General features: G+C 58.0%; 1 protein-coding gene across 1 annotated transcript in view; it reads right to left on the bottom strand.

Annotated features, from left to right (window-relative positions):
• Positions 1–1,150: 1,150 nt before the first annotated feature.
• The window catches only part of SDK2 (sidekick cell adhesion molecule 2), a 249,032-nt gene continuing 238,373 nt past the window's right edge, over positions 1,151–11,809 (bottom strand). Inside the window, exon 45 of the mRNA XM_044247508.1 lies at positions 1,151–5,214. Coding sequence (XP_044103443.1) covers positions 4,861–5,214 — 354 coding nt within the window. The 3' untranslated portion in view covers positions 1,151–4,860. The remainder of the gene's footprint in view (positions 5,215–11,809) is intronic.

The following is an 11,809-nucleotide window of genomic DNA, read 5'->3' as shown; positions in this document are numbered from 1 at the left end:
GCACGCTGCACGTAGAACTGGACACTGCAAGTCCTTGATCCATGATTTCTACACATTTTTGCTTTATTTTAAAGAAATAGACTAGAACTCACTGACAACCCATGATAGAGGTGATTTATGTAAGAAATGCAACAAAGACTGTATCCACGGAGCCCCTTCTTGAGAAAAGAAAAAAGCTATGGCCCAACATGAACAGATTGGCGAATGAATTTACATGTGTGTTTTAAGAAAAAAATAGTATATAAGGGTGTATGTATGTAGATTTTTAAAAATCCCCTGCTTTCATCGTTTGGATTAGTTGAGTAGCCCCCGTAGGAGTGTCTGATGTACATTACACCACCGACTTTGTAGAGTAAAGGTGCCCATCGAGTGGCCTTCCGTGGGCTGCCCACGTCATTTGTCCTTCGCTCCTTTCCTGTTTGAATCTGACTGCCTGTGGGAGAAATGTGGGATCCTGCCACACCACGGTACTCATAAACTCAGCCATCCAAGCCCTCCCTCTCAGCCCAGGAGGATGAACAAGGGTAGTTCCACCAAGCACCACAGTGCCTCTTACCCGACCCACGCTAGGGTCCGCGGGGCTGGCTTGGAAGGAATGAAGATGAACACGGGCGAGGAACGTGCCTCAAAACATCGCAGAGGCAGCGCACATCTCTGGAGCCAGACCGCTTTGGCACAAACCCCGGCTTTTCCAGCTGTCAACGGCATGCCCCTTAAATGCTCCCCGATTCAGTTCCCCTCCTGAAGGTGTTCTCGCAGGACTCCCCGAGTTAATAATGAACGTAAAGTGGTGAGAACAGCGTCTGGAGGCGTAAACAGCACACGTGTGAGCCATCGTTACGAATCAGGGCCATTTTGCCTCTAACTTGGTGTCATCTGAGTGACTCTTACCCTAAAAGCATAAATAAGTAAAATAGCGCATTCCCTTGAAGGCACGGACGTCCACTCACCTATGAATTAAGAAGGCAAGTGAGTGGGACTTTTGTCACTGCAAGGACACAGCCTGGCTGACAACGGATGTTGGAGGAGAAGATGGCTTCAGCCTGATGCGAGGGTAGCGGTCCCCACTTACCTTCCAGGGAGGAGGAGAAAAAAATGTCGTTTCAGAACTCCAAAAAAAAAAAAAAAGTTTATTTATAAAATACTGACAAGTTTGACAGGCCATGGGACATCTCGTGGTATATATTTCAAATCAATTTCTTTCTTACCTTTCATTTAAAAAATAAACCTGCTAACAAGCTATAGGACATATAGATATATTTTTTTCTTATAGATAGACACCTGCCACAATGAATACTCTCCCCATAATTTTTCATTATATCTTTTAAATCAAAAAATAAAGATTTGTGTTGGTTTTTGTTTTTGGAGTCTCTATGTGTAAAGAAAGGTAACACGTTTGGATGCTTTTGGTTATTCTTACGGAAACAAAGAGAAGGGAGTGGTCCCAAGAGAGGTCATCTGTGCTCCGGGCCGGGTGGGTGGCCAGGTTTGCCACTGGGCAGGACCATACAGAGGCACTCGGATTGGGCGGCGGCTGCTGCTCGGGGGAAGGGGGGAGGGTTCCCCCTTCCTGCCCTCCGGCCCCTCACGCCATGGGCACCATGGGAAGGTGAGGGGAGCCCCTGCCCAGAGTGGGCTCTGGGAGGCTCTGGCACCTTTAGAAGCTCTGCCCAGGGAGGTGCGGGCAGAGACAGAAGGCCTCGAGGCAGCGGTGCTCTGGGAGGGGCAGCCAGAAGTGTCCTTGTTTCTTCTGAGTCACGGCAGTGTCAGGTGAGGGAATGGGGAGGGAAGCCTGGGTTTGCAAGCTACCTGGGGCCCTGGGACCAGAGCCGCTTTTTGGTTCGTCTTGGTAGTCTGGGTGCCGAGCTGCTGTGCACACCAAAGGCGTGGCCGCGGGGGGTTGGGCAGTGCTGGGGTGCCAAGCAGAGGCCTTTGGGTGTGACACCAGATTTCCCTGGGGCACCATGAAGCAAGAGCCAAAGGACACAGAGGTGTCCTGCTATGAACTGGCTTCAGGTGATCACGCAGACAGGCCCCGGCATCACTGGCCCAGGGAGGTTCCTGGTTACCCACAGGCAGTGCCCGGCACATCCTTCTAATGCGGCCAGGAGTCCGTGTGGGGGGCCAGGAGCCCCCACTGCCCCAGCAGATATGTAAACGAGGGCAGAGGTGTCCTCTAAGAAATCTAGAGCTCCATGGCTGGACACCTGGTCTTCCAGATGAGGTTGGGGCAGGGGTAGGGGTTGGGGGGTGGGTGGATATTGACTAAGGGCTGGACTTTCACCTTGGGCCCCGCCCACCTTCCGGCTGGTGCAGTGTCCTTGCCCCCTGAGACAACAGATCCCAGCTGCCTTCCGGTGGGAGGGACCCCGGCTGCCCGGGCCTCACAGGGGACAGCCAGCTTTGGCCGTCAGAAGGAACCAGAAGCCTTTCTGCGAATACACACCCGGATACGCGTTCTGCGCATACGTGTGCACGTGTGTGTGTGAACCCCGGCGTGCACGGGCACCGTGCCAAGTGTGCATGGGTGTGTCCACGGGGGCGTGCAGGGGCACGAAAGGCAAAGGAAATCCTGCCTCACGTGCCGTACACACACGTGCGCCCACGCACACACGGCCTCACATGTCCCGCATCCCCCGCCACCCCCCCCCCACCCAGAGCCCTCCCTCCACTGGGCTCGACTCATTCCCTAACGCAAGCTGGGAGCTTCCATAAACGGCTACACACACTGCCGACAAGGAAAGGATGAGGGTGTTAAAAAAAAAAGATGAAAAGGGAGGAGGGTGCGGGAGACTACATACAGGCGGCCTCCGGCAGACAGGCTGCTAAGGAGACGCCAGCTGTGTACAGGGCAGGGCTGGGGCCCGTGTCCTCATGGCCGGGGCCAGTGCGCATCTCCCTCAGAGCCCCTAGCAGAGAAGCCTATTCTGGGTCTGGCTGTGGAGACCTCTGCCGGCATCCCCAAGGGGCTGAGGGCTTGGGGAGCTGCGTCCTTCCTGCAGACCCCTGGCCTGGCTCCCACCCCCCACCAGGGATGCCGGGCCCCCGTGGGGCTCCTTGCAGACCTTCACTTTCCTTGGCTTGCTCCCCCAATTTTTCTCTTAGGCATCCCCTAACCGTTCCTGCATCCCGGAGATGGGGCCTGTGTGTGGCACCCCCAGAAAGCCCCGTCTCACAAAGGGGCTCCACTGAACTGAAAAGGTCCACCCAGACCCACGGGGCTGGCCCGACCCCGGGGCATTCGGGGAATTCGACCCTCAATCCCTTCATGGTCGGTGGGGGGGGGCTGACGGGAAGCTTCAGGCTACCACAAGTGGCTTCTTTAAAGCACATTCCTTGGAGCAGATTGTGTGTAAAACTTTGCTTCCCATCAACTATTCTGGGCCTTGGTCCCATCTGACCTGCGCCTCCAGCCTGGCCGCACATCTCGGAGCCGGGTCCAGTTCGGACGGGCCCCCCCCTTGCTCCGAGCCCTGGCCAGCGAACACATGACTGGGGGTTGGGTCTCTGACTCTTTGTAAACCTGGGGCTGGGCTGACCCAGCAGATTTGGTGCGCTCTGGCTTCTAGACTAGGGGCTTGGCTCACCCCTCTGGACTTCTGTACCCCTGTTTGCCCGGGTTGGGGGTGTGTGTGTGGGAGGGACGTGTTTTAGATGTGGCTCGCTCTGGCTTGAGAGTGAGAGGGACCACGCATCTGGGAGTGAGTGTCCCGTCTGGCAAGGACCCAAAGGGATTTGTCTTGGAGAGGCTCTCTAGACCCCTGGGGCCGGGGAGAGGCCCCCACTTGGCTGAACCTTCCTTGCAAGTGCATGGGGGACTTGTGTGTGTGTCTGACGAGGAAGAGGTCTATCCAGAGATGGGGTGTGTTTGCCTCGACCGTCATTCCTTGCCCTGATGAGCTCCCCAGTCCTGTGCCCCCTGAACTTCCTTGTCTAAGCAGCTTCCTATCAGGAGGGAAGGAGAGAAGTCAAGCTTCTTTCTTATGTTCTGATTTCCTGTCTTCATCACCCCAGTGATGCCTGGCTAGTGCCCTGTCCCTCTGCCCACCCCGGGTTCACCTCTCCTGGTCTGTGCCCGGGAAAGTGAATTCAAGTAAAGCCACGGCTGGGTTCAGCGGTGCTGTGGGGCCCCAGGGGCCCCCCTCTTCCTTGGATTCACCATAAAAAGAATGTATAAGAAACAAAGAGCCAGCCAGGCAGACTCTCAGCCCTCTGTTAGTTTCCTTTTTCTAAAGAAACCCAATGCTTGGTGGAGACGTTGAGCCGGGGAGGGGATAGCAAAGTGGGATGAGCAGGCCAGGGGACCAGACCGTCTGTCCATCCATCTGTCCTTCCGTCCGAGGCCTGCCAGCGACGCACGGGTAGGGATGGGCGGGTGCCGATAGAGAAGGTGAGCTTTGCCCCCCAGGGATGCCTACCCTTGCATGGCAGCCTTGCACACCAGCAGCCAGCAGTGGCCCCAGCACAGGCAGAAGGGGCAGCTGTCAGGACTTCTAGAAGCTTCTCGTCCCCTCGGCATGCTGCCCTACAACTCTCCAGGCCTCAGCTTTCTCGCAGGCCCCACCTCTCTCAGGCCCGGCCCGGCAGCCCCGACTCGGAACACAGTCTGCAAAGGGAGCGGCGGACCCCACAGTCTGGAGCCGACCCACCGCCGGCCCCGCACGGCGCCCCCCCTCACGGCTTCCTTTTCTTCCTTCTCAACACCGGTTTTGCTGGCCCTGGAATCTCTGGAAAAATAAACTCAGGAGGTGAAAAGTTGACTTGGTTTCTTGGTGTTTTTGTTTTCTGGCAGGCAGTGCGGGGAGGGGCGGACGGGGAGTTTGGTGCCGGTTTTTTCTCTTTCTTTGCCCCCTTCCGATGTCAAACGAACGAAGAAAATCCTGCTATAGGAGCCCGGGAGCCGGGGGTGAGGCTGCTGGGGGGGCGGTAGAGGGTGCTCTGCTGACTCGGGGGGTTTGGGGCGTTCTGGGGCGTTGGGGTCCGACTGGCCTTGGGCCGGAAGAGGCTGCCCTGCGGGGCGCTGCCGCTGTTGGCCCCGGGGCCGTGGTCCGGCTCGCCCGAGTCGCTCTCCGTGTAGCTGTACGCCTGGGCCCGTGAGATCCCTTTCTGCTGCCGCCTCCACGAGTTGTAGTACGTGGGGTCGCTGATGTAGTGGTTGACAAAAGAGTGGGCCTTCTGGTGGGTCTGGTCGGCCTCGTACTCGCTGTCGCTTCCCTGGGAAGACGGAGAATCGGGGAGTCAGGGGCCCCCAGGGGCCAGGTCCTCGTGCTTGGAGGCTGGAAGGCGGCCAGTGACCCTGTCTGAGGCTCCCAAGCCCTGGACGGGGGGCCACGGCCACCCCCCTCCCCACCAAGGGAGTCCGGCACCCGGTCATATCCACCTCCCCGGCCGTCGGAGCAGATCGTGGGGACGGAGCGCCCACCGTGGGGCCGGCACACAGCCTGCGGGCATCTGGCGCGACCTGGAACTCGGAAGACCTGAGTTCTAATCCTTTTTTCTTTTCTTTTTTTTTTTTTTCTGTCGTTCCTCCCACCCCCCCGTGGCCGTTCCCGTTCCCTCCCCGGCCCCCTCTGTGAGCGACCACCGACCTGCTTTCTGTTTCTGTGGATCTACCATACAGGCAGGGTCACAGAGTAGGGGGCGTGGGGTGCTGGCTTCCTTCACTTAGCATGTTTTCGAGATTGACTTCATCCTGCCTTTCCATCTGTTGTAGTTCTGATGCTCGGACCCCTGGGGCCTCGCTGACTCCGAGTGGAGTGGTGACGGGCTCCCGGGGCAGGTCAATCCTTGCAGCTAGTGATGCTTTTTCCTATCACGCTGCCTCACTCTCCCCTGTCCCTCGTCACCCTAGGGCTGGGTACCAGACAACCAGGGACAGCCCCTCTACCCCAGGGCCCACTGAATTTATTCAAACAAACTGCAGCTTGCTCCCACAATGAAAGCTCCTCCCCACGTGTCCCTCCCGGGCACGGGGAACCATTCCCGGGGACCCTGGTGCTTCCCTGAAACAGCCCTGCATGATGCGATGCGTCCCCTTCTCCTTGGGAACTGTGAGTAATTCCATTTTTCAAGGGCTGTCATCCCCTGATCCACTGGCCTGGCCATACCCCGATCGTAGCAAAACCTACAGTTCAGAGCAGCACGTTCCTGCCTGACATACCGAGTTCCAGCCTTGATTTATCTCTGACTTACGGTGTGACTGGGGACGAGGCCAGGGCCAGACCTGCGGAGGCTCCTGGCACCGAAAGGAGATGCCGGTGCCCACCCACGTGTGATCCAGAATAAAGGCGACACTCAGTTACGAAACGAGCATGAGAAAAATATCAACAGAAGGTCCGAATTTCACACGACAGTGGCCCTGTGACTTTTTCTCGTAAAGGCAAAACATTAAATCATTCCTAAAATTGTCGCTACTCCGGTGTCCCAGCATTGCTTCATCTGCCCCTGGGGGAATCCGCAGGAGACCAGAGTCAGGCTGGGTTGTGAAGTGAAGCAGCATTCGCTCCTTGGTTTGGATCTGAGTCGTCCTCGAGCTAAAAATATTGTGCACCCCTCCCCCACACCCAGCTCCCAGCACTGTTTTGAGAACCAAGAAGAGGACAGATGGGAGCACCCTTAGAACGCTCTGGAAGAGACACGCTCTGATTTGAGTGAGCAGTACACTCTCGGTGCAACGCAGCTCTGAAGGCCTCCCTCTGGTTACGGCGTCCCCACCCGAATCGACGGAGTCGGTACATTTGGTCAAACTACTTGGGATAAAAACCGCAGCAAGAAAACCCCGTGAGCCCAGTGCAGACACGTGTGTCCCGCTCGACAGGGAGGGCGAACAGAGAGTTGTTGACCTTGCCGCAAAGTGTCTGAGCTACGGGGAGTGCAAGGTGCACCTGTGCCCAGGAGCCCGGAGACCCATAGGGCATCTAGCCCCTCTGGGGAAAGGTACTGAGCTCCAGCCGGGGGCGAACAGGCCCTCTGCCAGGCGTCGGGAGACTGTCGTTAACTTTCACACCTCGGTGCTGGGGACGCTGTGGACTCTACCGCTCTGTGAGTGCTGGGAACCCCAGCGCAGAGAGGGTGACGGCTCGCCCCAGACACGAAGAGCTGGGGGGTTGGATCTGCCGGATTTTCCAAAGCCCACGACCCCCCTCCTGCTGGGAGTTGGGAACAAGAGCCCTTCTACTCTCCCAGCTGGGATTACATCCACCCTCCTCCATCTGCAAATTTCTGTCTGGCCCCTCCCCTCCTCCGCCTCACCCCTCCACCGTCCTGGCTGCTCTCCTTACCACCGCCCTGCACACCCTCCCAGGACCCCAGTCCTCTTGGCAGCAGAACTGGCTGCCGGAGACCATGGAAAGTCCCTAGCTCTCCCCCTGACGCAGAGCAGCACAATGCGAGCCCCTTCTCTTTGCTACTGCCCAGCTGCCGGCCCAGGAGGGAACAAAGGGGCCCTACAGGCAGGGGCTCCATATGCCAAGAGTGGGGAGGGGGCTGCGGGCTGGGCACCTGAGGCCTGGGGCTGCCGGGTGGCAGGGTGGAGGCAGAGGAAGTCAGAGCAGGCTGTGATGGGAGCCATGAGGCAGGGGCCTGGGGCGGGGGTGGGGGTGGGGGATGGGGACAGGCTGGTCCCAGAGCAGTGAGGATCTGTAAGTGTGAGGCGTGGGAGAGGGCCACCCCACAGTTCAGCCTAGGGTCAGGTCTTCCCAGAAGGGCCTCCACCAACCGGTCTGAAGGGTTGCTAGCATCGATGCTAAAGGTTCTAGAACTTCAGCTTGCCCTGCAGGCGAGTCCATCACCGTGGCCCCATCCCAGAGTGAATGAGCATCTAGGTCACTTCCTGTGGTGCGGCCAAATCCCCACTCCGTCCCTGGCTAGCTAGGTGAAGTTCAGACCCATCACCTGGCCACCCCCAGCCTCAGCATCCCTGTCTGTAAAATGGGTAGATGTCTGCAGTTCACGGGGTGGAAAACTACTGGAAGCCCCCCTACCCCAGAGGGCTGCAGAAAGAGCTGGGGTCACCGAGGGTGAGTCTGCTCAGGCGGCTGGGAAAGGGGAAGGACGGTCAGCTCTGCCGCCCAAAGTAAAGCCTCCCGAGAGTGGGGATGGGCCTCTCTGGCCCTCCCAGGGGGTCCAGACCCCAAAGCCCATTCACGCACATCATCACCGTCTGACGGTTACCAACTGCTGAGCACCTACTGTGTGCTGGACACTGTGGGGTGGCTTTCCAGACGGGCCTGGAAAAGCCACGGAAGAGCTGGGAGCCCCGGAGGCAGAGCTGCAGCAGCAGGAGCTGGGGGGGTGGGTAGAGGTGGGCCGGCCCCGCCCCCTGCTCTCCCAAGCCAGAAGGGGGGCGTCTGCCTCTTCTTCCTCCACCTCCTTGAACATCTGTTTCTTTTCTGCGTGGGGGTGGGGTGAGAAGGGAAGAAAGCAAGCGAGGGGGGACCCCGGGCGCCCATTCCGGCTTTCAACTCTCACACGGGCCTCGGTAATTGAATGCAGCTTCCCAGTAACCGGCCCGGCACAAAGGGGACCTTTCACAGGCAGCCCAGCCAGGCCGCCAGGCAATCAGGGGACTGCTCCAGCTCTGGGCCTCTTCACAGCTCCTCAAAGCCACTCACTCAGCAATTACCAGGCCTGGGCAGGGGAGCGGGGAGGGGGTGGGGCGGGGAGGGGCCGGCAGGAGGGGGGACCCAGACAAGAGCCCACAACAAAAGAGAGGGGGGCAAAGGAGAGCCTCTCGCTCTCCTGCTGCTGCCAGCATGGCGGTGGGGTGGGGGGAGGGGGGTGTCCTTCCCCAGACTCAGGACACGGAGCCCACGTAGGGTGCCCTCATCTCACTGAGGCTCCAGAAACCTAGCAGGAATGTGCCGCCCTAGATGACAGGAGGTCCCTTGTACCGGCCCCTTGGGAGGCTGGAAGCTGGAGGCCCTCCCGGGTTGGTGGCCCAGGGGCTCTCTGTGTGGGATGAGGCTAGCCCTGCATCGGCCCCTTGGACACCCTTCTCCTTGGGCCAGTGGGCGGGCCTCTCCTGGGCACCAGAGGTGGGAGTGAGGAGGGGCTAAGCGTCTCCCTCTCTAGGAGCCCCCTTTATGCACCATTTTGTTAGGGATCTGGGCTTCTTGTATTCAGACAGCTAGAATCCTTCCCCCGGGAACGTCCTTTTAAGTGTCAGCTTAGGGACAGCTGGCTGGTAGGGTCTGTTCAGTGGCTGCCTTTGGCTCGGTCACGGTCCCAGGGTCCTGGGATTGAGCCCCGTGTCGGGCTCAGTGGGAAGTCTGCTTCTCTTTCCCCTTCTGCTCCCCCTTCTTGCTCGCTCTCTCAAATAAATAAATACATCTTTAAATAATAAATAATAAATCTTGTGACAGCTCAGACGCAAGGCCCCCTATGCCCTTCCTTACAGGTGAAGTGACAGTCAATGTGTTCCTCTCCCATAACCCCGCTGTCAGACACGCTTGCATTTGGAGGCTTCACAGAAGGTCACTCGTATGGGGGGTTGTTGAGATCAGTGAAGGCTTCTCTCTCCTTCCATTTCCCTTCTGTGCCTGGGCGAGGCCAGGCCGCCAGAGACGAGGCCCTCAGAGTGGCTGGACCCAGACTCCAATGCCCACGGCCTGCACTTCTAAGCTCTGTGATCAAGGGCACGGTGCTGGACTTCTCTGAGCCTCAGTCTCCCCCAACTGTTAACCGGGGGTCCTGCAACTTGCATGGGAGGGGACGGTTAGATTTTAAATGAGAACACGTACCGTGCCCGGCCCAACAGGTAGCTTGGCCCCTTCCTCCTGGACTCCCTCCGCCCTGCCCGTAGTGTGTTTCTAGCTTGGCACAAGCTCTGGCTTCCTCAGCCTGCATGGGTCAGCCTGAGGAGACGCGGGAGACGGGCCTCAGTGAATCTCTTAGACTCATGGCCCAACTCAATGGACAAGAGGCAAACACGGATGAAAAACCAGAAGCTCAGACACTCAGAGGGAGGGGGTGACAGAAACACTTAGCCAAATGCAAACCTATAGACCCTTACTGCTCCCATTGATGCATGACCCAGTCTTGTTCACACTTGGAGGCCCAGCTGAAATGCCACCTCCTCCAGGCAGTCCCCCCGTGACCTTCCCCTAAGATTCCTCACAGGGCTTTCTGTCCCTGCACCACAAGAAACAGGAAGCTTTTTGCTCCCCATTTTCTTCCTGAAGTTAGATACTATGGTGCCATAGTAATGAAATGAAAACATGGGGTTATTTGAAACATGTGGTCTTCCCTAATGGGTCCTAACACACCATAATGCAACGCTCCTAAGAGCCTGTCTTGCTCTCTACGGGAGCCGCCGTGTGTAAACCGTGCTTGGTACTGTTTAGTGGGTGCAGAAAAAACAGTTGTTGAATAAACACACCGAGAAAGGAATGAACAGGTTCCAGGGAGGACAAAATCAGCCAGGTGCTGCCCAGGGCCCGATCGGAGCACGGCACACGTAGGGGTGTAGGGGCTTAGGTGGGGGGCCTGGCCTTGTCGTCAGAGGCTCCCTGACCCATGCAACAGGTAACCCCACCAGGCTTCGCCGAACGCTCTGAGGGTAAAGTGGTACCAACCTTGAACAATCCTCCGGGTCATTCCTGGCCGCCCGTAGGGGCTCCCTAAATGTTCACGCTTATAAAACCTAATCTGTCTGGTGTATTTTCTTACTTTTCTACACAGGCTTAATTTCATTACAAAGCACTTCCCAGGGCTTCCCAGGAAATCACAAAGGCTGCATACTTATTAGGAGAGGCGTGCCATTGGCGGGGAAGTCCTTTCCCATTGAGATTTACTGGTGCGCCATGTAATTTTTCTCCCATACTTGGGCTCTTATTTTGAAAATGAACTTGGAATGCAGCCATACTTGGTTTTTAAAAGTTGCATCAAGCAAGCCCCGGCCTCTTCAAACCTCAGCCTTTGTGTGTCACCAACACCCCTCTGGAGACAGCCCGTCTCCCCTCCTGCCCCCGAGTCTACCCGGAGCCCCCCGTTAGGGCCTTGCTTGCATCTGATCGTGTGTGTTTGTTTATAAGCAACATGGACGTTTGTTTATCACCACATCACAGGAAGAGGGCTGGGCGGGTGTCTACCCATTTTGGAGAGCCTGTTTTGGGTGGTCTGACTTGGACTGGAAACCAGGCGGCCTGTGCAGAACTGGCTCTCAGAGGGCCTGGGGGGAGGGGCGCTCCACAACGTCAGGCCATCCTTCTCCAGAGCCGCTGAAAGGCTGGGGACCCCGCCTGCGTGGCTGCTGACCCCGGTGGGGGTACACTCCTGCAGACGCCATCCCGCGCGGGGGGCCCGTGGAGCACGTACCAGGAGCCCCAGCTGCGGTCGCTGTGGCGGATGCTCTCCGTACAGCCTCTCACGGGGGCCAGCGAGCAGTCCTAGGGTCTGCTTATTTACGCCGCAACAAGGGCGTCCGAGGGACACCGGCTGCTCTGTCTTGGAGTCTGTCCCCTCCAGCCCACCAGGAGCCCCTTGGAAGCAGGGTCCTGTCTCCGTCATCTCCATGTCCCTAGAGTCCATGCTCAAGGAACGAGTGCTGAGTGACCCCTGAGTCATGCACTTCTGAGGATGCCAGTCCCGGAGCCCAGGGCACCTGCGGTGGCCCAAAGCCAATGGCCTGGTTTTCAAGAACCATTCCAAAGCAAACAGACCCCAAGGATCCTGACCGCCTCTCCCCAGTGCCCTGTGAAGAGCCCGGCACCGCACAGGCCTGACTCCATCCCCTGTCATGGCCCCAAGAACAGTCGCTTGGACAGGGTGCCATAGTGCTGAGGGGGGTGAGCTGTGAAGGACCCCTCCC

This window comes from Neovison vison, chromosome 5 (genome assembly GCF_020171115.1).
Source record: "Neovison vison isolate M4711 chromosome 5, ASM_NN_V1, whole genome shotgun sequence".
In the NCBI taxonomy this organism is placed as follows: Eukaryota; Metazoa; Chordata; class Mammalia; order Carnivora; family Mustelidae; genus Neogale; species Neogale vison.
Note: the sequence above shows the minus strand (reverse complement) of the source record. Positions and strands in the feature narration are given on the sequence as shown.